Genomic DNA, 25,228 nt, shown 5'->3' with positions numbered 1-25,228 from the left:
TGGGCACAAAGAAGCGTGCATCTACTGCTAGCTGACCTTGCACCACTGAGCTTGCTTCACTTATAGCTTAGCTGAGGAAGACACCGTTAAATGTTTACACCTCTCACCGATTTTGGGATGAACTGTCGCTTTAACATTAAAGGGATAGTTCAACATTTTGGCAAATTCGCCTATTGCCGTAATCCCTATAGTCATATGAGTAGGTACATTACCTTTAATTGTCAGTGCCTGCTGTTCTGAGATTGGTGGGGCAGAGCTGCCCGCTGAAATGGAGGTGAACGGTACAGGTCCCTCTCTCCCTCAAAACTAATCAAATACACCATCAAATGACTCCAAAACGCTCTAGTGGACAACACATGGCTTGCGCATTCCCCACGCTATGAAATAATAATGTACAATTAAGTAACATTACGACACATGAAGCAAATACTCAGAACTACTTTGTTGAGTAAACCACTGGGCGGAGTGACACAGTGCGCAGCTGAGACAGTGGTAAGTGATCGTGATGTATTTTGTTCACCAATCCCTCTGTTGTAATGTTACCTCCATGTTGAGTAACATTAGCCTACAACCCAAGCATGGTAAATAAGGCTAAAATGCAAATGTTGTTGTGGTTATGTTATGGATAAGTGCTTGCCCAGAGCATATAGTGAAGTGACTGGCATTACTTCTCATTGTTGGGAATAAACAGACAGCTAGGGAACATTTTATGTTGTTGTTCCTTCAGGAGTTGTGGTGATTTAGGAGTGTGGAGTTAGCATGTTCTCCCCGTCTTCCGGTGATTATTTTGAGGCGTACTCTATATTTATATTGCACAAGTGTACCTAATAAAGTGGCCAGTAAGCCCCACATTTACACCACCGGCTCTGGGTCTCCCCTCAGCCCCTGGTTGCTTGGCAGCCTCAGCCTCTCTTCTTGCTCTCTCTTCTTCCAAAACCTGTAACACTTCCTCTGTATATTCTGGCTTCTTCTCAACAAACTTGTTGTTTTGATGACGGGAGTAACTGCACTAAACATACGCTGTTTGAAATCACTCCGCCCAGCAAGTACTGTATGTCTGGAATGTAGTTCCGGCTCTGCATTTGGCTTCAAAACAACTCTGTCTCGTAATATTACATTATTATTTCATAGCGTGGTGAATGTGTAAGCTACAAGTTGTCCACAAGAGCGTTTTGGAGTCATTTGATGGTGTATTTGATTAGTTTTGAGGGAGAGAGGGACCTGTACCGTTAACCTCCATTTCAGCGGGCAGCTCTGCCCCACCGATCTCAGAACAGCACGCACTGACAATTAAAGGTAATGTACCTACTCATATGACTATAGGGATTACGGCAATAGGCGAATTTGCCAAAATGTTTAACTATCCCTTTAAGATTGTAAACAGGGGGAAAGAGCTAACATGGCCCTGTCCAAAGGTTAAAAAAAACTCTGTCTTTGAGATGTCACCAATTAACACTTTATATCTTTTTAAATTGTATCCGTATAAAAACCAAAGTGTAAAAACAACAGTTTATGGTCTTATGGGCGTCATGTGTAGGACTATTTCTTGGCTGAGCAGTGACATTTGTTGTCACTTAAAGGCTGCTAGGCAACCAGCAGATACTTCAGGAAGTCAGCACAAAGTGACAAAAATTGAAGATTGTAGAATCAAGTGAGAGAAATCAGAAGCTTCTGTGCTTCTAAATGTTTTTTTCCTTTCTAATGGGTGCAGCAAATCTGGGTGTTCACTTTAAATTTGTCCTCAGGGGACATCGCACTGTTACTGTATGTATGCTGACATAATTCCTCAAATAGGCAACACTGCTCAGCACAACAGGAACAAATTTAAAGACACAATAAGAGAGGGCTATGAAAGAAAGCTTCCTGTATTACTCTGAGGCAACCTAAATAAGACGTTTGCTTACCACAGTGCTAACCCTGCACTGTATTCATGACCTGTTTAGTATGAATGATAAGCTTTGAAGAATAATGTGGGCTGGAGCTCAACTAGCAAAACTGTCAGTGAAATATGAATGAAACAAACTATATAAATACGTACAAACTGCAGTCCTTGGTAGCGGACAAGCGGAAAGTCTTTTATAATGTAGCTGGGTTTGTACGAACAGTCAGGCAGAACACCATGTAGGAACTTGCTGTTTATCAAAGGCACTGCAGACAAAAACAACACACAGATTTGAGATAAGATTACTTGGTGCATTTAGTGGGAGGAAAGAAGTTGCACAATACTTGCAACTAACGGTAAGAAATGGAGGATGAGGTGATTTATCAGCTGTGCCACAAAGAAATAGGGCAACAGAGAGACGTCTCTCACCGTGGTAGAGAGTGTCTCGTGGGTCCTCCCTCAACATGTCTGCTGCAGCACTCTGCTGCCTTGTGGGTGTGTGCTGGTGGCTCGCAGCCGTCTGTGGTATGTGGGCTACGTCACTCATTAACAAGGCAGACTCATCTGTGGGATGAAGCCACAGGACAATAGAATAAGACGAGCATTTATTGTGCAACTGAACCACTTGACTTGATATGCAGGTTTGAGCGCCATGGCAGTTTTGAGTCATGAGACGCTGTGTCATGGAAATCCATCCTGAGCTCTAGACTAATAAAGATTCGCTGAGTGATGTGTTTTTTAAGCGGCAGGAATGATGTGTGGGTTTTTTGTGTACTTACTAACATAGAGGGAGATATGACTGGATTCAATAACACTGAACCTGCCTCGATCCTGGAGCCGCCACTGTGTGAAAATCAACACAAAGAACTGCATGTCTCTTCCACTTTATTACTCAGACTGCACATGAAAATGAGCACAGACGTGACATGAGAGTTGAAACCAACTAAATGTGACAAAGAAGGAAGGAGGGGGCATTCTGTACTACTACTTACTGCCACCTCCACATGGTCAGTTCCTTTATCGTTCTGCTTGTGGATAACCTCGAAAAAGTACCTCTTCTGAGCAGACAGCCTGTCGGACAGGAAAAAATCAGATCCAGCATTACATTATAGTCACATCAGACACAGCTTAAACTGTCTCTAAAGAAATACAATCATGTGGCTTTAAGCACAAGATCTGTGTCGCTCCTGGTTGGCTTCACTGCTCTTCCATTTTGTCCCTAATAAACGTTTTATTTGGGAGGAAGCTTATCCTTACAGGAGTCAAGGGTCTAAGACTGCAATCATCAACTGGCAGCCCGCGGATCTATTATGGCCCGCCAAAGCTTCCCATCCAGCCGCAGACTACCATTTGAGGAGGAGGCCATGCGTTCTGGTCTTTATGATATCGAGCATTATATTTTCTTCTTATATTAGAGCAACCCAAAAACAACTGAGCTCAAAATAACTTAACTGTGATTTAACAACCCCAAATATGTGTGTGTGTGACCCACAAACACTAGCTTATTATTAGCTTATTATTGACCCACAGGCTGTAGACGGGTTTGGGTAAGATAGCTACATAATATCATGGGTTTTTAATCATTAATAATTGACAATTGTGCAGATTGGATAGTTAAAGCTGAGAAATGTGGCTTGTGTCATATCTTTGTGCAAGAACGGGGACAAACTCACATTAAACATTTCATTTCATTTCATTTACTTTTAATTTATCATTTTAATTCATCAATAAAATTACACAATTAAATTATAAAACAATTATAGGCTAATTTGGTCTCTTTTTTAAAAATTTTTTAAAATTATTTATTTTTCTTGGAAAGCCCGGCCCTCCCATTGTCTTCTTAGGTAAATTCTGGCCCTTGGACAAATGTAGTTTATGTACAATGACCTAAGAAGACTGTGTGCTTTACAGATTATAAATCCCCTCAAGGTAAAGTTATGATGCTGTGGGGCTAAATACATAAAGTTGTTTTGACGTGAGTGAATGAGGACAAACAAAGTCACCAGGCGTTTACATTTACTACTATTGATCCTGCTTACTGATAATTACTTTTTCTTGTGTCGGTGGCAACTCACCAAACTCATCTAGACCACACAGCACAGAATATTTCCTGCCTAGTTATGGTAAACCACGCCCACTCAGTGTGACAGAACTTTCCAGCATGTTAGCAGCTGCTCTATGAAATAGCTAGAGATGGCTGTCTGACTTTTTTTCCAGTACTCGTGTCATAACAGTAGTGTTGAGTTTTTACCATGTCATCAAGTACAGATTGGATTCCCAGAAGAGCATATACATTTTTACACAGAAATGCTTATGCTTGGGTTCTCAGAGCAGAGGTGCTTATGTTAAGGTATTGGTTTGATGTGATTAAAGGGGCAGTCCTACAAGTTAGTTGTGCACTTCCGTATGGGGGACTTGCAAGAGACAGATTTAAACTAGAGTTACAGCTGCAGTTTATATCCATGTCTGTCAAGACTTTGAAATGAATCTAATAAAATGTGTTTATTTTAATATCAGTGAATAATTTCTAGTGAGAAACATGCTGTCTTCACTTAGAGAATATTTTTTACAGAGGACTGAGAGAGCTTCATGCCACGGGGGAAAAAACACCTGAAGCTCATTATCAGCAAAACCAGTGAGCTTGTGGTGGGCTACCATGACAGCAAACAATGCTTCAAATATGGATGTTGCTGCGAAGAAGCTGCAAATTCTAAAATGTGGACGCATGCACTCTCACACATCTTCAACCCGGCAGCACGGACGATCGATACAATCAGCACAGTTTCACAGTGAACACCCAAGATTAGTGTTATGTGTCCCCTTCTGTTCCGGAGTTATGACGCTGACTAATAGACAGCTAAGTGTTTTTGTAGAACATGGCAATGTCACTGAAGTTGACCTTTGACCTTTTGGATATAAAATGTCATCACTTGATCATTTTATCCCTTTGGATATTTGTGTGCAATTTTGTCACAAGTATCATATGATGCAGAATAACCACCGCTCCACCCAGCTTGGCCTTGGCAAGGTGCTGGAAACATCAGTAAGTTCAGACTGGTGGAGAAAGAATTCTGCACACATCTATGCAGTGTTTCACTTTATTGTTGAGCTTTTGGTCTAGTAGACCTTCATCAGCGTATATGTGAGGCAACAATGGACAAGCTGATAAAAGTACCCAATCTCAGGTCCTGTTTATACGACAAAGATTTCAACCTAAAACGGTAAACTTTACACGACAGCAGCATTTTGGGTGCCTGAAAATGCAAAGTCTTGAAAACGGGTTCCAGAGAGCATTTTTTTTTGCAAACAGCACCGTCTCCCTTGTCATGTAAACTTGCTCTATGCAGTTCCTCTGAAAACCTTTCGCACATGGACATTAAGGTCTTAGACATCCCCGAGAAAGTCAACCGTCACAAAAACAATGGCGGACTCCTGAGCTCTACATTTCTCCAGCAAAGTGTAGATTTACCGTGGCAACTCCACCTCGTTGTCTGTCCAGACAAACGTTTGTGCGGTTGCCATTTTGTTTGTTTATACATCACTGCTCTGTAGAACGAAACACATGTGCACAGGTGAGTGTTGTTTCATTACAAAGTCACACTGCCAACTACTGGCCTGGCATGTATACTACAGCGCTTTTGGTCATTTTTGCGGATCTGTGTGCGCGGTGATTGTTATCAAAACGTTGTTATCTGACTGTGCAACTTTTTTCAAAACGAAAATGAGAAACAATTCTGTTGTCAGTGGATCGTTTTCGTGTAAACATGACCTCAGTCTAATCATTGGCTGCATGCAATACACCTGTATTTAAAAAATCAAGGTGATTTCATATAGGTTCTTTTGTATTTACTGTGTTCTACCCTTGTTTTGTATTCTGGTACTGTATGACAATACAAGTATGGCTTCCATTTGTATGCCTCTCAGCTTGCCATTCAGTATTTTTTTTTAAGATATTTTTGGGAGCACTTTTTGCCTTTAATTGATAGGAAAGCTAAGTGTGAAGGGGGGAGAGAGAGAGAGAGAGGGAATGACATGCAGCAAAGGGCGATAGACTGGAGTCGAACCAGGGCCGCTGCGGCAACAGCCTTGTACATGGGGCGCCTGCTCTATCCACTAAGCCACCAACACCCCGCCATTCAGTGTTTTTTAAAAGAAAACTACAACTCCCAGGAGGTGGAGCTTCTACAACCACGGTTGCGCACAGATGTACTGCATACAGCCAGTGATTAGACTGAGATTGGTTACTTTTACCAGCCGGTCCATTGTTGCCTTACGTATGCTCTGATGAAAGCTCAACAATAAAGTGAAACACTGCATAGATGTGCGTGTGCAGAAATCTTTATCTGCCCGTCACAATTAGCATATGAATACTGGAGTAATGGCCAAAAACGTGTTTGGTGAAGTTACAGTGACCTTTAACCACCAAAATCCAGGTGACATTTGCGTCAGATTTGAATAAATTCCCTCAAAGTGTTCCTGAGATACTGAATGATTCAGTCTGTGTTGTTTTACATGTGCTCCTCTTATGGGTTTAAAGTAGAAGGGTAACGATGCACCAATGAGAATTTCAAACATTTTCTATCGTGTATGGTGCTTGTTGAAGATGCTACTGTCAGTTAAATCCGATCAAACCACACCCACACAGTCTGGATGTAGCATTCATGCTAGGGTGAAATGCTCTAGATTTTGAACCGAGCTTTCATTGGCTCCAATAACTGAGTTTTACAGTCAGACAAAGAGACTGGACTGCACCTGAGACTTTGCACTAGTTTAATTGCTGTACTATACACACAGAGCAATATTGCATGTTTGACTATTCACACCATTAATGTTAGCTGATGATTTGGCAGTGAAATCCTCTCTGGTATCAACTCACCTAACTGGTTTGGAGGTCTGACTGGCATACTTGTCAAACTCGCCCGGGGCTGTCCATTCTGTGCCAGTCTAGAAAGAGAAACCCAGCGTGCAAAAGAAATATGACAGTGAACAATAAAAGCTATGCGGAAATGATCCTCTGCTCCTTGTAAAGATGAAAGACTTGCGTACCTTTCCAACCCATACCAGTAACTGCAAGTTAAGGGGAGACTCATCTGAGCTGAGCCACAATTCCGAGTTGTCATCGGAGCTTACAGCAAACACAAACTCTCCTGTAAGATGAGGAGAAAAAAGGAGATAAAGAGACTGATTGAAGGAGAGATAGAGGGAGAAGAATTGCAAGCATGTTCTCAGTGAGGTAGCAGACAGGGACTGGACGAAAAAACACATGTTGTACCATCGCTGTATGGATGTAGATAACCAAATATCCTGAGCCCATAGTTTGTCCACTGAGGGGAGACAGCCAGCTTTGACACTGTAATCCTGGACTGAAAGAGGGAGGAAAGAAAAACACAAGAGTATCAGCCGTGGTGTTTACTCAAAGTGAGACTACATCTTGAGTGCAGGGACATGAGGATCTAACACGTGGATGTAGAATGCACCTCTGAGTGAAAACAACGGTGTGTGTGTGAGGGCGTTTGTGTCAGAGTGTGTGTAGGGATGTCTTTGCACCATGAATACTTCACGGTACTCCTGGGGGAAAGACATGGACAGGGGTTTGACTCACATGAGGGTACAGCGGGTAGTGCAGGTTCTTGCTGAGGTCAGCTGTAGAAGTGCCACACCAGTCCTCAAAGACGTGCAGATTGGCCTGTCCCTTATACTGCAGGAAGTAAAGAGACAGTGAGGATGACACTGGGAACAGCGAAACAATTAACCATCTGGTGGCCTCAGTACTTAGCAAACTAAAACCAACAAATACAGACCTCCTCAGATACCACTTGACAATACAATGACAGGACTACTGGTTTCAACTGTCACCCAATTCCTACCAGCCACCGCACTTCCTGTGTACAGACAAGTCTTTTTCAAAGAGTCATTGCACCCAAATTACAAAACACTCTCTCTAGTGGTATCTACCCATGCACATTGCTTTGGTTTTATTTACTTGCTTAGTTAAAAATACCTGGCTCCAAGATTTTAGGCTGTACCCGAATTCTGTGGAGGTGTGGTTCTCAAAGCATTATTTAATTACTTAAAGGATGCCAGCCACTTTGTTTACGTCCCCCTAAAATATCCGACCTTGATTTGCTGACTTGCATCTGCGCACTGTTTGTCACAAAAGAGGTGTTTTCACATTCCTATAGTGAAGCGGGAAATATCTGTGTGCTTTCCTGAAATCTGAGATTCAATGCAAGATTCGGTAAGTCTCTAATATGAAAGCTAACTGCTGTCTAATATACAAAGGCTGCCCCAAAAACCCTTAAACCTCCAGCACAGAGCAGACAGAGAAAGTTTGCAGTAGCGTGGTGAAAGTTTTGACAGCAAACATGGTAGAGTGCACAGCCTTTGGACGTAAACTGGACCAATGTGAACACACTGTAACATCATAGCAGATATTAAATGCTTTGCAACCCTTATGCTGTGTCAGCCACTGCCTGTTACAACCTAACAAACAACTTAAACAAATAAAAAATGCTAACTATACTTACCATTCTGACACATTGGCTAATTTTGGTGCTCATCAGACTAACTGAGTCTGACTGAGGCTAAAACATGTATGGCTGTGGCCACTTGTCCGCAAGCAAACAGGGTTTGGGTCACTAAAACAAGAATATTTTGAGACCATTTAAGGTGCAGATTTTTTAAAGCTCCAGTTACTGTTTATCTGTGTAGAAGTGTAAAATGGAGCCTTTGGAAAATTATGATGCAATCTCCTTAATTCAGGCATGCCCACTGTTGCTCTGTGCAATAAGCATATGCTATAGACAACAGCAATGATGAATCACTGGTCTTCTAATGCTTTGTTAGCACTGCTTGGTCTAATAACTACTTTACACCTAAACCTAGTATTGCCGCACAACTCCACAGACAATCGGAGCCATCTGCTGCACCCAGTGTTTTTGCTCCACCTCAGTGTCTGCGGTATAAAGCCCATCAGAAACTATAGTTCTGAAAAAGGACCTTACCCAAACCCTTAGGCCCAACCCTAACCACCAAGGGGGGCACTATGCATGAACAGTAGGGAAACAATATTCGATAAAGGAACCAATTTGATGCCATACAGTTCGAACCAGGAGATGGAGGAACACTTTCCAGGGTTGGATTGTTGTCAATGAGGAATAGAAGGAAATCTTTAGCATATCCAGAGCATCACTTGTGAATTTGAGTGAGCTCCTTCACTCATCAAATGGGAATAAACGGTGATGAGATCTCCAGTAAGTGTTTTGAAAAACGTAACGTCCGTCTGTGAGGAGGGGAAACTGCTGAAGACAGCTAACGAGGGCGAGCGTATAGGGTCGTATTTGTGTTCTTGTGTGGACGGAGATATATTGTAAAACAACAAAATATTTTTTAAAACGTAGAGGAAAAATAGAGGGCTACAGGGATGAAGTTTTTCTGTAGGCCACATGGAAATTAGCATCTGCCTGGTGTCCTCAACAAAAACCCTATGGGACTTTTCCATTGGATTTTGGATTATTGCAAAAAAAAAAAAAGCTCTGTGGTAAACACAACATTATGATGCATGCTTCGTTCAGCAAGATAATCCTCACAAATTAACACCAATTTTATGATTTTTGAAGCCTTAATGCAATCGCCAGGAGTAAAAAGCTAACAATAGGCTATAACCTACAGTCACATGATTTCACATCACCACCACAACGATGCACTGAAGCCGCGCTCAGCGTGATGACATTCTGTAGTCTCTTTTAGCCGCTTGTTAACAAGCTTTTTTAAGACGCATACAGGCAACAAAATTCACAAGTGATGTATTTACTGGCATATTTCATGTCATAGAACAAAACGTGAAAGTCTCAAAAACCTTATTTCAGGCATCTAACCAAAACCCCATTTTAAAAAAAGTTTACTTTGAGACAAAGGAACTGGGAATGCTAAAATGCTAACTCATTTCCAGGTTTAGGACTCATTCCTGGGGCACTCTATATCTGCCTGAATCTCTTCGGTGTTTCCTCTATTGCTAACGCTAGCCATCTTGATGCGCACCACTCTTTCACTAGTTAACTCAGCGCAGTGGGTGGGGTGAAGGCCAGATCCAGAATTTCTCAGTAAGGGAGAAAGAGTAGATGTGCTGCCAGCCCCTTTTATGAGTTTTTTTACTTCTCACATTGGAAAATCATGTTAAACAAAGTATTTATTGTAGCAGTATATTTTTACATTCTTAAAAACATGACTGGAGGGGAGCTGGAGGGAATCAAAGAATTTTATCTTCACAGAAACCTATCACTCTAGAAATAATCCACAGACTTGGTTGATAGTTTTCTTTGGAACTACTTTCTGCCAACAATCTCTGCAAATGATAAAACTAAAACTGTTTGTTTAACTGTAAACCGCCAGAGGTTAAGTGAGTAAGTGCATTTGTAATGTGGGTGAGTTCATCCCTTAAGTAAGATATATGTACACACAGGTAGCGGGTGGATCCCAGAGTGACAATAGAAGCCGCCATTAAATTGCTCTTCCCTGCCTCCAACTGCTTCAATGAAAGTCAGTGGGAAACCCTGGACACACATGTAAATGAAGAGACAGTCGAGTTTCAGCGGAGGCCCAGATGTCCTGTAAACATACACCTCTGTGACATCTGCCAAAGAGGCCATGTTATCTGATCTGTGTGTGCTGATTGCAGCACAGGGGCAGAATGATGCAGGTGAGAGAGAGCCAAAGCCTCGACGATACCAGTCCAGTAGTTCATCAAATTTCATTAGTGGTCAAGCTTAACACTCTGCTGTCATCAGCACAGTTAGTTAAATGTTAGCGTGACCTAAGCTCTGGGGTTAGGCTGTGAAATAATGACTCAAAGTGCCTCACGGGCTCGGCGCTGCTTGTAATCATTTAACAAGCCTTTCTCCTTCCGTTTTCATGTCTGTGATCAAAGGCCACTTCACTGGGAGTCTGAGAAGCTTATTTGCTATCAAGTTCAATCTTATTTTATTTCAGCTATGGCTCTGCTGCACCCTTTTCAGTAGAGTAGAATAAGTAGAGTGCTAAATCTGTGATAGCTGTGACAGTGAAAGGAGTATTTCACTGCTGAAAAGATTTTTTTTTCACATCATTGGGCTGTCTATGCAGTAGAAAGGTGCAAATATGTTTTAAATTGAAGACCAGAACACCTGTATCTACCAAAATGCAAGCATTGCCTACTGCTGATGTGACAAAACGCACGGCAAATGAGCAAGGAGAACTGGGCGCTGGCAAGATGAAGGGAAGTTTGACATGGTTCATTTACGCACACTTCCCACATTGTTATAAAACAAAGCTGGTTGAAAATCAGCGACGATTACAATCATTGTAACTGCTGGCATATTTTGACTGCTCATCTGTCCCTACAGATGACAAGATATAAATCCCATGTACAGGGTTGCTATGTGAGTGAACAACATATATTTTTGTATAATTTATAGACTGCAGACATTCAAATACAAGACGATCTTCTTTGGTTGTTTTTCGGCCACTTTTCTAGCCTCTGGCATATTTGGCATTTCACTGTGCAACCTATAGGGTTGGCTGCAATTATTCAATGCATTTTGATGATCCTATATAGCTTATATTTCTACATATTTCTGTATATCATGACGCTGTTGAATATTATTTCTGACCTACACAATTCAAGTATTGTTTTAATAGGCTACTGTAACTGTTTTAGATATGCATTATTTATTTATTTTTAGTCGGCTATTGAAAAAGAAGCTACAACATCACATCCGTTTTGCAATGAATTGTGGGCGATTAAATCAGTGAAGTCTGCTTAAAGGGACAGTGCACCCAAAAATGAAAATTCAGCCATTATCTACTCACCCATATGCCGAGGGAGGCTCAGGTGAAGTTTTAGAGTCCTCACATCACTTGCGGAGACCCAAGAGGAGAGGGGTAGCAGCACAACTCCACCTAATGGAGGCTGATGGCGCCCCAGATATTTTGTGGTTTCAATTATGTGTTTTTGGACATTTTAATCTGGGGCGCCGTCAGCCTGCATTAGGTGGAATTTTGTTGCTAGCCCCTCCCCCCTTGGATCTCCGCAAGTGTTGTGAGGACTCTAAAACTACGCCTGAACCTCCCTCGGCATATGGGTGAATAGATAATGGCTGAATTTTCATTTTTGGGTGCACTATCCCTTTAAGTCTGCACCCCAGGCGGGTCTCTAGAAGTCTGCAGAAAGTACCTTTAAGGCCCCTTGTGGACTGGTTTAATTGTGAATTTGGACAGCCCTAAGCACTCCCAGACTTCATCGGGAATGCGCCCGCAAGACATTCACAATTGTGAGGGATTTACACTTTTATTTCACTTGTGTGATTGTAATTTAAACATCTTTGGGTTTTGGAGTGTTAGTTCTTAAATGTCTAAATCTTTAGACATCATCTTGAACTTAAGGAAACTATGATGGTGTTTTCCACAACTTTTAGACTTTTTATAGTCTGATTTTTATAATGAATAATGACTGAACAACTTACAACTAACCCTTTTTGGAAGTAAAAGAAGAAAAAGCCTATTTATAGATTAAATAATCAGATGGTAATGCGTGTTTCTGGTTCATGAATGAAATACCCTAAGGATTAACGTACTAAGTTGATTCAGTATACCTATAATTAATTTTTAAAGAGCTATTCCAGGTATAACTACCCTGCAATAAACACAATTAAAAGAAAATTACTGACACTTAACAAATTACATGTTGTCAGACCAGTCAACTCTGTTTGGATGAAGCACTTTGACAGATTGTAAGTCAACGGTTAAGGCAATTAAATCTTATAGCGTTAATCACATCCAGTGAATGACTAAGAGGGCACCCGCACAAACATGATCACTAGGACTGTCACAATGCTACTGCAGAGTGTGCTTACACTGGTCTGCAGAGCCAGACACAGCAACAACTTCCCCCGAACATGAAACATGAGGTGCGAGCAACTGGCCAAAGCACAGTGCTTCTTAATATAGTGGAAACATGATGACAGAGCAATGGAAGCTGCTGAAGCAGACTCTGCTGCAGGAAACAAATTGTATACAGAGGCAAATGAAGTGAGGTGGGAGGGAATTGGGCAGGTCTTGGCAGGTTATTTAGAGTTCAAAGGAGGTGAGTGTTAAAGCATGCGGACACTATGGACACACACACACACCTCTGGTTTCCAGGTTTGTGGAGTGTAGCTTGTTCTCCAAGCGGCTGAATCCTCCATGGAGTGTGGCTGCTGGTCTCTCCTGACCTGGAAAACACACATATTTAAGTCTAAGCTTGGTTTCCGCCACCCCTCCCTGCACAAACACACACCCTTGCATCACCTCATTTTCTATTACCACTTCTTTTTCCATGCACCGTCCTTACCCTCTCGTCAAACATGGCTCTCCTCCAGCTGCTGCTGTCAGCGTAGGGATTCATACCTGAGAAAGTGGATGAAAACAATCAGAGCAGCGCTGGGCTGACAGGCAAATATGCAGCGATGATGCACAGATGGGCAACACAAGATCTCCTCTGTTGATTTGAAAGAAATTTGTGATTTTCCCAGGAGGTGGAGCAGGTTGTTAATCCTGTATTGGCTTCCCTCTGAGTGTGCATTCAAACAAAATGTATTCTAATCCAGGAAGAGCGTGTGGTTCAGCATAGGAAAATCATTTTATTTAAAGTGGGAGAGCGTGCTGGGAGGAGGAAGTGCACATGTACGTGTATGAATGACAAACTCATCATAGTTAAGCAAACAGAGCTGCTGAAAACATGGCACAGGCGGCATTCTGCTGCAACCACAGAAAAACAAACACTCTACTAATTATGCGAGCCAACAGCATCATCAATCCAACTTGCCCGATGCTTTATAGCTCACCACGTACTTCAGGTGTTGCGAGATTTTCCAGTTTTTACTTATACATGCTTTTTTATTCATTTACTATGGGCTTGTGTTGCACGAACAATGGAGCCCAGTGTCCCAACGGAGTCCCACCCACTCCCTGTTCCAATTCAATGCTGATGACCACTGACTGTAACTCATCTCACTCAGCCTTTAATGAGCTGCTATGGCACTCCTCTGTTTGCACAAATTTTCTGGCGCTCCGGTAGAGCAGATGCAGAAATATTACTCCTTCCCTAACCTCTTCTATCATCCTTCAAATTATAGGGTAGTGTGTATTTTAAAGGACCTCAGTGTGTTTTTTTACGAGCCTGTGGTGTCAGTGAGTGACAGTGCCTGTAGACTCGGAGTCTGTCATTATCACCAGGGTGGAGATCTCCAAACACACACCCTTGAGACATGTGGGACAATTTTGGCAGCGCACGTAATTCTAGAGTGGCGGTTAAGAAAAGCAAGAGAGGAATATTTTTATCTCCATCTGCACTCATCCAGTTTTTCTACTACTACCAAACCTTCCTCTGTTCCCTTTTTTGTCACAGCGTTCACCACAGCACTGATAAGGCTTTTGTTTAATTCCTTATTCATTCTGTCATCGAATTCAGTGTTTCAGAATGACTGTCAGCTCTTTCTTTGGTGAAATTGAAAGACTCAAAAATGTTTCAGCTGATAAAATGAAAATTGCTGCACGGCTTTACAGGCTTTTCAGCCTTCATCTCGACAACAGAGAGACTGAAGTTTTTTAATGTGGCTTTTGTATTTATGTGACATTTTGGCCTGTTCTTTCTACCTTGGAGACTATATTTCAGGTCGGGCTACTGACGCCGCCAAATAGACGTTTCTTATGGACAATTTGCTGCCGTTAAAAGAATTTTAGACAAACACTGTTGCATTTGTGTGTGGATTTTGGGTGAGAGGCTACGCAAAACATACAGAAAAGATAGTCAAACATGCAGTTTGCATAGTCAAACATGGTAAATGTTTATTCCCATTTATGGATAGTCAAACATGCAGTTTGCATAGTCAAACATGGTAAATGTTTATTCCCATTTATGGATAAGAAGCACACTGCAGACGGTGTAATGCCGAGAGGGTTTTTCCGAGAAAGCATTAGAGACAGGCTGGTGTAAAGTATTTATCATTAACCCAACTAGAACCTTCTCTACCGAGGGATTATTCAGAAATGTGGGAAGAGTGCCCGGTAAAAAAGATCACCACATAAAAAAATCACCCACCCACACAGGCAGCCATTTCTCCATCGGGACATTTATTAACTGCAGCACTTCACGTGTTATCTATGTTCTTAAGTGCCCAGGTGACCTACATGTGGGAAAAACAAGCCATCCCTTAAAGACCCATATCTGCAGAGCCGAGCCTAACAGGGCTCCTGGTAACCTGTGCCAACAATCTTGATCTTTCACTTTCTTCTCTGCTTGTAGGTGACGAATGCGTTCCTGCTCTGCTGCACAGGAGGAAAACAAAACAATTACCATTAACAGCGAGAGGGATTCTAGGTTTTTTGGTTTGGACACACTGAGCCAAAGAGGTTTTTTAATTAAGACTGTGAATTTTGTACTTTTTAGATACTCTGAGGGGCCATATTGTGTAGTTTTATTATGACTTATGGACTTAGTTACTCCTAACGACAAATTTCCCTGACATTTAAACGGAAATATTCTCCGAAAAATATTTATTGTATTATAAGAGCCATTTAAAATTAAGTTTTCAAGTAACCAAATGCCGCTGTGGAGCTTTGCACCGTCCTACCAAAAAAAAAAAAGTGTCAGTCAGTGAGCTTGGCTAGCACCAGCAGCCTGCTCCCCTAATAGGTTAATGTTCACATGTCTGTGCTGAATGTGGTTACTCATGACTCTGGTCGAGTGGTTACATGCCACTTTATGCTGACACAGCCTACATACAATGTTTTTGGTTTTTTTTTCAATTTTCAAACAAATCAAAATACTGCGAAACCACACTGGTGTTATGAGATGTCTTCTTTGTCCCACTTTCTACCTCGCTATTTGCAGAGCGGGGACAAACAGGCCAATGTGATTTTTTTTTCCCCTTTTTTTTTTCTTATTTGGTGGTGATAACAATAGAAGTTAGTGGAGGCTGTTTTTTTTAACCATTTGACTATAAAGACATGACATGTCAGTGCAAATTATGCCCATGATGTCATTTAAATGTCTACATTTATAAAATGATAATAATTTTAATAATGAGTTAAATCAACTGGTATATCTAGAGCCAGGCGGCACGGTGGTGCAGTGGTTAGAATTGTTGCTCAGAGCAGGAGGGTTGCGTGGGGGAGCCCCTCTGTGCGGAGTTTGCATGTTCGCCCTGTTTTCTCTGGGTACTCCAGCTTCCTCCCACAGTCCAAAGACATGCAGGTTAATTGGTGACTCTAAATTGTCCGTAGGTGTGAATGTGAGTGTGAATGGATATTCTGTACCTATAGCCCCTTTTACACTGCCAGATTTTCTGCAAATGTTGGGCTGATTTGCCGGCAAGCTGCGAGCGTTTAGACACACAGAGCTGGATTGGCGAGTTGATCCGAGGTGCCCAATTTTCCGCCTCGTAGGGGTAAACATATTGGCAAAACCTTTATGGTTTAAAAAGAACGAGGCGGCCTTCCGCCATGAGAGGGGCTGTTGAAAACTTGTGGGAGGAGCTGTTGATGATGCCGCACGTGCGAACCACTGGCGGTGGATAAACAGGAAACAGCCGATAGCAGGAATGAGCAGCTAGTACTAGTGGCAAGAGGGAAATGCAAATCTGACAGACACTGTAAAGATGAGCAACTGGGGAGACAAAGAATTGTGCGCCCTCCTTGCCCTCTCAAACAAAAAGGCCATTAACTGTCAAATGACGGGGATGGTGAAGGACGGGCCGACTTACGAGAGAATTGCTGAAGGACTGACCAGCTGTGGCTTCCCTCGGAGCGAGGCTGTTTACGTCACTCACTGAAATACATGTTTTGTACGTTTGGCATTTTGCCGAACTCTATTTTGTTTTTATACTACCAATGCTGAAAAAAGACTGATTGGGCTGAATTGGGCAAATTTGCACAATTCCTATCTAAAAAGAGCTTATGTGTTAGCCCTGAGATAGTCTGGCAACCTGTCCAAGGTGTACCCTGCCTCTCACCCAGTGTCAGCTGGGATAGGCTCCAGCCCCCCCGTGACCCCCAAAAGGATAAGTGGTTACGGAATATGAATGAATGAACATCGACACAAAGCTGTCAACTAATTTATGTACTGTCCCGGTTTAATCACGTTTAACATTAGCATTCACAACGTACCCAGCTAAGTCTCTGGGGCCACTTGCATAAAGCACTTTAAGTTAAGATTTACCTTTAAATCTGAGTTGAGGGTTCCTTTAAAAAAACAATTGCACATTCTTAAGTCCTCTCCTTAAAGTTTCCTTAAGTTTTTCTCCCTATCTTGGCGTTATACTTAAGAAAGCTCAGTGGCCTAGCGGTAGAGTGTCCGCCCTGAGGTCGTGAATTCGATCCCAGGCCGGGTCATATCAAAGACTATAAAAATGGGACCCACTGCCTCCCTGCTTGCCACTCAGCATCAGGGGTTGGAATTTGGGGGGTTAGATCACCACATGATTCCCGAGCGCAGCACCGCTGCTGCTCACCACTCCCTCAGGGGATGGGTCAAATGCGGAGAACAAATTTCACACACTGTGACAATCAGTGGAACTTTAACTTTAACTTTAATACCATTGCAAAGAGGACCATTGCAACCTGCAATCCCCCGATTGACTAATGACAACAACATTCAACTGCTGACTCATCACACACATCCCTAATGTGGACTGCTGTATTTCCTTTTATTCTCTATAATACTCCTTTTTAGTTTTGTGTAGAAGTGTATTAGCCAATACCAACAGCTGTATACTAACAACCCTGTAGGGATGTCAGATGATTGCTGTCATTGTTGGCTCAGGTTCAACCCTGAACAAATACACAGTTGAGACATTACAAACACATACAGAGAACAGACGCCACAGAACTTTCTGTTGTCTAGTTCGACATTTTGCTAACAGCTAACATTACACTTTTTATTACCAGATATCAGTTCTTCCTCATGACTATAAAACAGTAGCTACCTGTGGCTACACAGCACAACTTGTTGTTTAGGCTGCTGTTTTGAAGCGGCAAAGGATTGATTTCCAGGAAAACTGGTGGGGAACTAGTTGTGTACTAGCTGATACCCAATCCAGTACTTTAGGCGGTATCTGAGGCATTTCAGACACTGATACTGATATTAGGACAACTCTAATTTTGTGTCTTGTTATTACATAAATGTTCACACAGGCTGACTGTAGAGCGCTGGAGTGTGAGCACAAGCTCCAGTAGATCAATGAGCTTACTAATGTTTACTGAGTAATTATTTAGACCAGTGGTGACAGGGAAAGATGATGAACAAAACACTTAGCGCCAAGTGTTATTTGTAAACATTATGTCCTATCTTGTACTTCTGAACCTGAGTGTCGATCTCTTTATGGTTTTAACATTTGTTCACTGGGTATTAATGGCTGGAGCTTAATGGAGAGTCAATATTTAGCCAGAGCCTGTGTGTAAACATGTTAAAGTTAGTGATGTCTTGAGAAGGATCAGCTGACTGAATTATCATATGTAACCCAGACAGCTTTTTCTTGTTTACATGTGGTGTTTAGGTTGAGAAATATTCTAAAACTGCTATTATATCAAAAAACAACAACAAAAGTCCATCAGAAATCATGATCAGGATGGATATGAGCGTTTAATTTAATCCCATAGTGCAGTATTTTTAAATTTGATATCTGCAATTTCAAAACAAAGTTTTGACAGAATGAAAAAAGTGGAGGGGTGTTACGAACATGCTTATGTACTGAGGACTGAGTATGTGACACTGGCCGGTGCAATGTTCTTGTCCTTTTAAAAATAAACTTAAAATGTCATGTAACAAGGACATCTCTGTGCAAATGTGCACGTTGCCGTCTGCAACAGGAGTCGCAATGCATGAGCGCAATATTGGGCACAGATTCCTTGTATCGAATTGCAGCCCCTTTAATCACAATCTACATCTACATCTACAAAGCTCGGGATTGGTTGTAATTTAACGGGAGAAATAAGCGCAGTTACCTGGAATCACTTAATCTGTGTGTCAGACATTCCTCTCTGACATTTTTATTTACCCCATGTGTCCCATAAAAGTGGGATTTCAATCGAGGCAGTTTAAAAATGGAGCAACAAGCTACACACACGACTGCGTGTTACAATTTTCAAACCCTATCATTTACAAAAGTGGAATTAAACTTAATAATTGTGACATCAAACTGGCTTTTACACTTGATAAATAACACATCTGATGCACTTTGTCATCACAAACACCTGCAAGAATGCTGGTAGCATAATCCTATGTGTCCAATCCCACCTGCCATCCTTGAATTACACATTTAGATCTTCACGTTGCTCTCTCAGCTCTGGTTGAGAGCTACATGGGGTCCCTCCCTTGACAGAAGTCCCATTGTGTTGAAAGGGCTACAGCCCAGGAATGTGTAGATAGGCAAGCCCTGTAATGTAGGTCTTAGGCATGTGTTTACACGTCAGGCTTTGTTCAAAGTGTGTGTTTCATGTTTTGTCACTACTCTCTCGTGGGCAGACACCAACCTTACTATTTTCACTGTTTTCATCTGTGTCCATGCCAGAGGAGGTGACACTCTGATGTTATACATGGGTGTGAGTGCCATGCAACAGATGGTAAGCTGAGGCGTAAATATGGTAAAGGGCAGGAAGTTTGATTACCCTGTGTGAGATGAGACTTCCTTCCAAGTGTAAACCCTGCAATCTGACCTCCCCATCCCCCCCACCGTCACTCTTTTTCTCGCTCTAAAACACACACTCACTCCATCTCTTTAAATCGAGCTTTTGTTTCACCTGCTGGAGGCTCGGGTTTCCTGTGCAAATGCATTGAGCATCATTCATGAAAACTAGATGTAAAATATACTCCTGCCAATGCTCACATGGGGACTTCAACAAAATATATCTGCACTACTTCATATTGCATTGACAATGATCTAAATATATTCTACTGTATGGAATTTCCTTTACAATCCAATACAACATATCACTGCAATAAACAGTGCTTTTGTTAGTTACGACTTTACTGTCTGCACAATGGGAAACTGTCTTTGGCTGCATCACACAGCATTAAGGAGATGTTTATCACAGAGAGGTGATGATTCAGCTCTGTGGTCAGTGTTGGGTAAACGACATTTAAGCTATAGTTAAACAGACTGCCAGCTACTTCAAAATGTAAAGTAGTTAAACTACATCTGAACTACTCTCAATTTTTTTTAGCTTTTTAAGGTAAAACTACTTTTAAAAAGTACTTTAGCTGCATCCAAAAAACATCATAGGGAATAATCACAACCCGAGTCTGCAATCTTATATTGTTACTAGGGATTGGGGGAAAAAACGATACAGCAAAGTACTGTGATAATTTTGTATGGCAATATCGTATTGCTACACAGACACCAATTTTCTATTTTGAAAATTATTAATATGACCAATACAAATTAAACTTTTAGTAGCCTATTAGAACAATATAATCAGTTGCTTTTTCAGTTTACTAGATACATTTTAATGCAATAAAAATGACTAAAACAGACTAACCACTTTATTTTATTCGATAAAACTGTCAATGTTGACAAAGTTTTCCTTTGGTGACATAATTTGCCACTGAAAAATGGTAATAAATCGCAATATATCACAATTTTATCACAATACTCAGCATATCTCAAAAAAATCGCAATAATATTGTATCGTGAGACCTCTGTTGATTCCCACCCCTAACTGTCACACAGAGGCAGAACTGAGCTGACACTGATATAAAGTGTAGGTGTGTTTAATTTAGGGACAAGGGCAGGTCAGTCTACACCTATGTAGCCTGAGGATGTGTTTTTTTCAGGTGAGGACAGGGTGCAAAATCAGTAACAAATGTGGACAACAAGCTGCAGCATCATGTCATATTGCATGGCAAAAAAATGTCATGACAATACCATTAATATGTAGTTTGATATTAACTACATAAACTACATGACCCCAAGTAATTAACACTGAAAAAGCTTTAAATGTAGAGATTGTAATGTAGTTAAACTGTCGCCTAACTGCTGCAAACTGTAATTAACTAGTAATTGAACTCTATGTAGTTAACAGGGGTGGGGGTAAAATCAATATTGTATTGTGTGTTTTATCATACACATTATTATTATTACAAATGCAAATTAAACTTAAAGTAGCCTGCTAGACTAATATAATTGATTGCTTTTTCAGTACACGAGATACATTTTGGTGCAAAAAAAAGGCTTAAAAAAAAGGTAATAAATCTCAGTATACTTTATCGCAACATATTTAAAATCGCAATAATATTGTATGGTGACTCAAGTATTGTGAAAATATCGTATTGTGGATCCTCTGCTGTTTCCCAACGTTAGGTAACACCTCCCCAACAGTGTCTGTGGTCACTTATGAAGCCGCACTTAATTGTAAGATGTTTTTAAGATTGGTGCTACTTTATATTTAGAAATAAAATGGACAAATGTCAGAAACAGCTTTGAAACTAATGCAGTCCTATTCAGCATCATTGAAGAAGTGTTAAAACAGGTGAAAAAAAATGAGCCAATCAAATGAGTGAATGCAGAACAGACTCAAGAAAAAGTGGACTTCTTAGGTAAGGAAGTCATTGCTGCATCCTTTCTCTGAAAGTTGCACAATTTTTTTTATCTATGTCTGCGTGATGCCTTAAATTTTACTGCAGCCTGATCCTTTTGCAAACGTCATGCTTTTATACACTTTGTATCATGAGCCTGTTGTATCACTTACAGGTTGTTTATTGGTTTTAAGTGCCTTGTAAATGATGCACTGCCTTAACGTTCAGAGGACAACCACTTGTTGAGTAAGACCTGTCGTAACAGTGTCGGAACTGGCAGCCACAGACTTACTGGTTTCACTGCTCCATGCTTTTGCAGCGACCATCTCATGGTAGACGGCCACAGCTCCGACCAGCAGAATCGCCCCGAACAGGAGATATTTGCCATTGCGCCTCAGTTTCTTCAGGGGGAAAAACGCCGCGATCATCTTGGATCTCGGGCGAGAGCTCCTCCCGAGTTATTCATCGGTCGGGTCACCCGCTTTGTCATCCGGAGGGGGGCCGACCCCACCGTGAGCCCGTCCGCCCGACTGCTTGCCACCCACCGCTGCCCCCAGTGGGTGCGCACTACCGGCGCCCTGGATGTCCCCAGTGCGCGTGGCCCCTGGTGGCTCTCATCCCGCGAAGAATCCCACCATGACCTGGGGTAGCCGCTAGTCTTTCACCGAGCACTCTCGGTCATCTAAAACAGTCACTTTGTTGAGTTGCTTTCTCTCACACAGGGCGATGCCGTCCTAATCTGAGCTCCGGCTGCTCCTACATCTGACTACACACGAAGCCGCACAAACAACTTGAGTGAGGAGTGAAATCTCACACCCGGTTTTACTCCACACAACTTCATGAGAGCACACAGAAGATGCACGAGAAAGGACAGAGCGGAGCCACTTGTGCCTTCAAAGTAAAAGCACGAGTATATCACAGAGGCGAAAAAGCCATACATAGCCGAGATTAAACACCTTCAACTCTCTAAATATTACCAATAAACTGTATTATATCATGTATAGCCGGGTACACTGTCGCGCACGTCAACATATTTATAACTCTGCATTTTATTTTGAAATATACTACCGGGAGCACTTCCTGTTTGTAGCTAGCTTGACGCTACTCGCTGTGGGATTGAAGGGAGGAGTGAACGTGACCGCAAACATCACCCTTCGCTTTGGGATTTACCTGTGACAGGTAGTAACCGCATTTACAAATACTTCCTTAAGTGCTTTTTCCTTTTATGGGTTTAATCAACAACCGCATTTAAAAAGGATAACGTCATATACAGCCTTATATTGTACTGTTAGACTTCTTTAAAAAAAAAAAAAAAAAAACTTCAATGATAGGTTCGCAGGTTGTGGTTAGTTATTAATTATTTATTAGCTAACAATACATGTAAACAACGTGAAATATTTAGGGCGTAGTGCTTCATGTCACAACATGTGTACTAGCCTAACAATACATCCCTATGAGTAGAAAGGTTTTGAATACAAGTGCTTCTGTTTTAGACATTGAACATGAACAAAGGGACTACACTGAGTCAAGTTATTAAGCCATTAGTAATATATTAGTACTAATATAATAATATAATATAATAATAAGTAGGGCAATTAAATAATTACAAAACAACTAGCTCACAAATAAACTTTAAAGCAGGGGTGTCAAACTAATTTTACTTCAGGGGCCACATACAGCCCAATTTGATCTCAAGTTGGCCTTTAACCTTAAAATAACAACCCCCTTTTCACATATTTCACACATACAAACAAGAAAGTAAACATCTACAATAACTAACACATTTAAAGAAAGAGAAATGAATGAAGAAATAACAAACAAACAAGCAAAAATAAAACAATAAACATATCAGACTAAAAAAAACAAGACAAATTGAAAGTCAATAGCAACATAAATACACTCTACACACAGCTATTTCATTGTGATTGTGTACCCCGATGACCAATAATGGTTTCCACATTAAATTCTCCTGCCCTTCCTCTGGTTATATAAGTCAGTCTTTCGAATGCCATCTCCCTCACCCACATCTCGAAGGTGTATCCATTTTCCTCTAAGAAAGAGCTATCATTCTCCTGGCCTGCAGGAGTCCAAAGTCAATTAAAGGTATCCGTTGTGAACTAGCAACAACGGTCTTTGGATATATAGAGTGCACACCATTTTGGTTGGTGAGGTACATTCATTCCAGCAATCCAAGATATAGTCTCGACAACTGTTTATCAGTATTCTTGCAATTTTAGACACACATCATCTCCCATACACAATGGAACAGAGTCCCCTTTCCCTCTGAGCATTTTATACAATGTCTGGGATGTCAAGGGACCAACGGTTCAGCCTGGCCAGGGTAACGTAAGTTCTCATCAACCGTTTGTACTGCAATAATTTCATTCTGGCATTGATTGTTTTTGAGCTTTAAAGCATGCTTTATAAGAAGTACATTCTGAAAACTCTCATCCATTTACGAAACAAATTATGAACAGAGTGCTATATCCTAAGAAAAATTATGTGCAAATTCAGTCTGCTACTCACTTTCTTACATGTGATTTCTTTTTCATAATTTCCCAATAATATGGAAGCTATTGAAGAAGCAGGTTAATTCATCCCCTCCTGTACAAACAATTTACAATCTGAGGTTTTGTCAGTGCCTCAGCAGCAGGGTACCACCCATGTTGTTTCAAGATAGAAGTCAGATACAGATTTGTTTGTACTCAAGCTGCTGTTTGACAATTTCTTGCACATTGTTCAATATCTTAAAATCTGACCACAGAAAGTATTTATTGTTATTTCAGAGAGCTGCATGCTGGTCAGGGTGGAGAAGCCTCTGAGGCTGCATTTTACATGAAGTATTTACTCACTGTTAAAATTGCTCCTGAAGCCTCTCAGCCTTCACATGTGCATCAACATTAGGTGTGCAAAGTCACTTAGTGGGCTGGATCGGACCCTTAGGCGGGCCGGTTCTGGCCCTCGGCCTTATGTTTGACACCCCTGCTCCAAAGGAACATAACAGGAGTTTGTTGGCAGTGAATTCCTTGTTTAGATCTCATATGTTGTTGCAATTTTTCCTAATCAAAATAAAACATAAAAATGTCATTGTTGATGCACCTTATAGGGATTATGTCACGCAAGCACACACAGAACAAAGAGAGGTTGGCTCCTGCTTATCTGGGGATAAAAACACAAACAAACCCTCCCAGGTGGGTCCTCCACACACCTCCCTTTTTTACATCCTATAAACCTGACTTTATAATGTCTTTGTCACAAAACAAGGAAGCACGAGAAGAAAATACTCTAAAATCAAAAACAACATCTGGCCCAATACTGCAGGGAGAAAATGAATTGCTCCTCCACTTTCATTTTTCATCCACCTGTAGAGAACAAGCAGTGCTGGGCTGTAATCACACCGGAGAGAGCTGACATGTGTAAACTGACACCAGTGTTCCTGTGAGAGAGCTGGAGGATCAGATCAGATCCTGCGTGTCCTCGAAAAGAAGACTCTGACTTCCTGACTGCTGTGGGTTCACACTGGGTCAATTACTAATTGCAAAACACATCTTATAATAGGGGCATTTCAAAATACTCAAAAGCCTCAAAAATAAAAAACACTTATATGCTGATTCAGTTTAATCAAAAATATACTGTGGACAGTGGGAATCATTTTTATTTCTCCTATGCAGATGGAAAGTAAAGCTATTAAGGACTGCTATTTCCTTTATCAATCTACTGTTTTCTTGATTATGTGTTAAATATCATAAGATTTTTAAAAT

At 41.2% G+C, this 25,228-nt stretch overlaps 1 protein-coding gene across 1 annotated transcript in view; it reads right to left on the bottom strand.

The window, feature by feature from the left end:
* b4galnt3b (beta-1,4-N-acetyl-galactosaminyl transferase 3b) overlaps positions 1–22,301 on the bottom strand; it is a 38,053-nt gene extending 15,752 nt beyond the window's left edge. Inside the window, exons 1-11 of the mRNA XM_033634841.2 lie at positions 21,760–22,301; positions 13,248–13,303; positions 13,045–13,128; positions 7,485–7,580; positions 7,155–7,245; positions 6,929–7,029; positions 6,759–6,826; positions 2,875–2,953; positions 2,662–2,725; positions 2,312–2,446; positions 2,039–2,148 (exon numbers count right to left, since the gene is read on the bottom strand). Coding sequence (XP_033490732.1) covers positions 2,039–2,148; positions 2,312–2,446; positions 2,662–2,725; positions 2,875–2,953; positions 6,759–6,826; positions 6,929–7,029; positions 7,155–7,245; positions 7,485–7,580; positions 13,045–13,128; positions 13,248–13,303; positions 21,760–21,895 — 1,020 coding nt within the window. The 5' untranslated portion in view covers positions 21,896–22,301. The remainder of the gene's footprint in view (positions 1–2,038; positions 2,149–2,311; positions 2,447–2,661; positions 2,726–2,874; positions 2,954–6,758; positions 6,827–6,928; positions 7,030–7,154; positions 7,246–7,484; positions 7,581–13,044; positions 13,129–13,247; positions 13,304–21,759) is intronic.
* Between the last annotated feature and the right edge of the window lie 2,927 nt (positions 22,302–25,228).

The sequence above is a fragment of the Epinephelus lanceolatus genome, chromosome 5 (genome assembly GCF_041903045.1).
Source record: "Epinephelus lanceolatus isolate andai-2023 chromosome 5, ASM4190304v1, whole genome shotgun sequence".
NCBI lineage: Eukaryota > Metazoa > Chordata > Actinopteri > Perciformes > Serranidae > Epinephelus > Epinephelus lanceolatus.
This window is presented reverse-complemented; position numbering and strand designations above follow the sequence as displayed.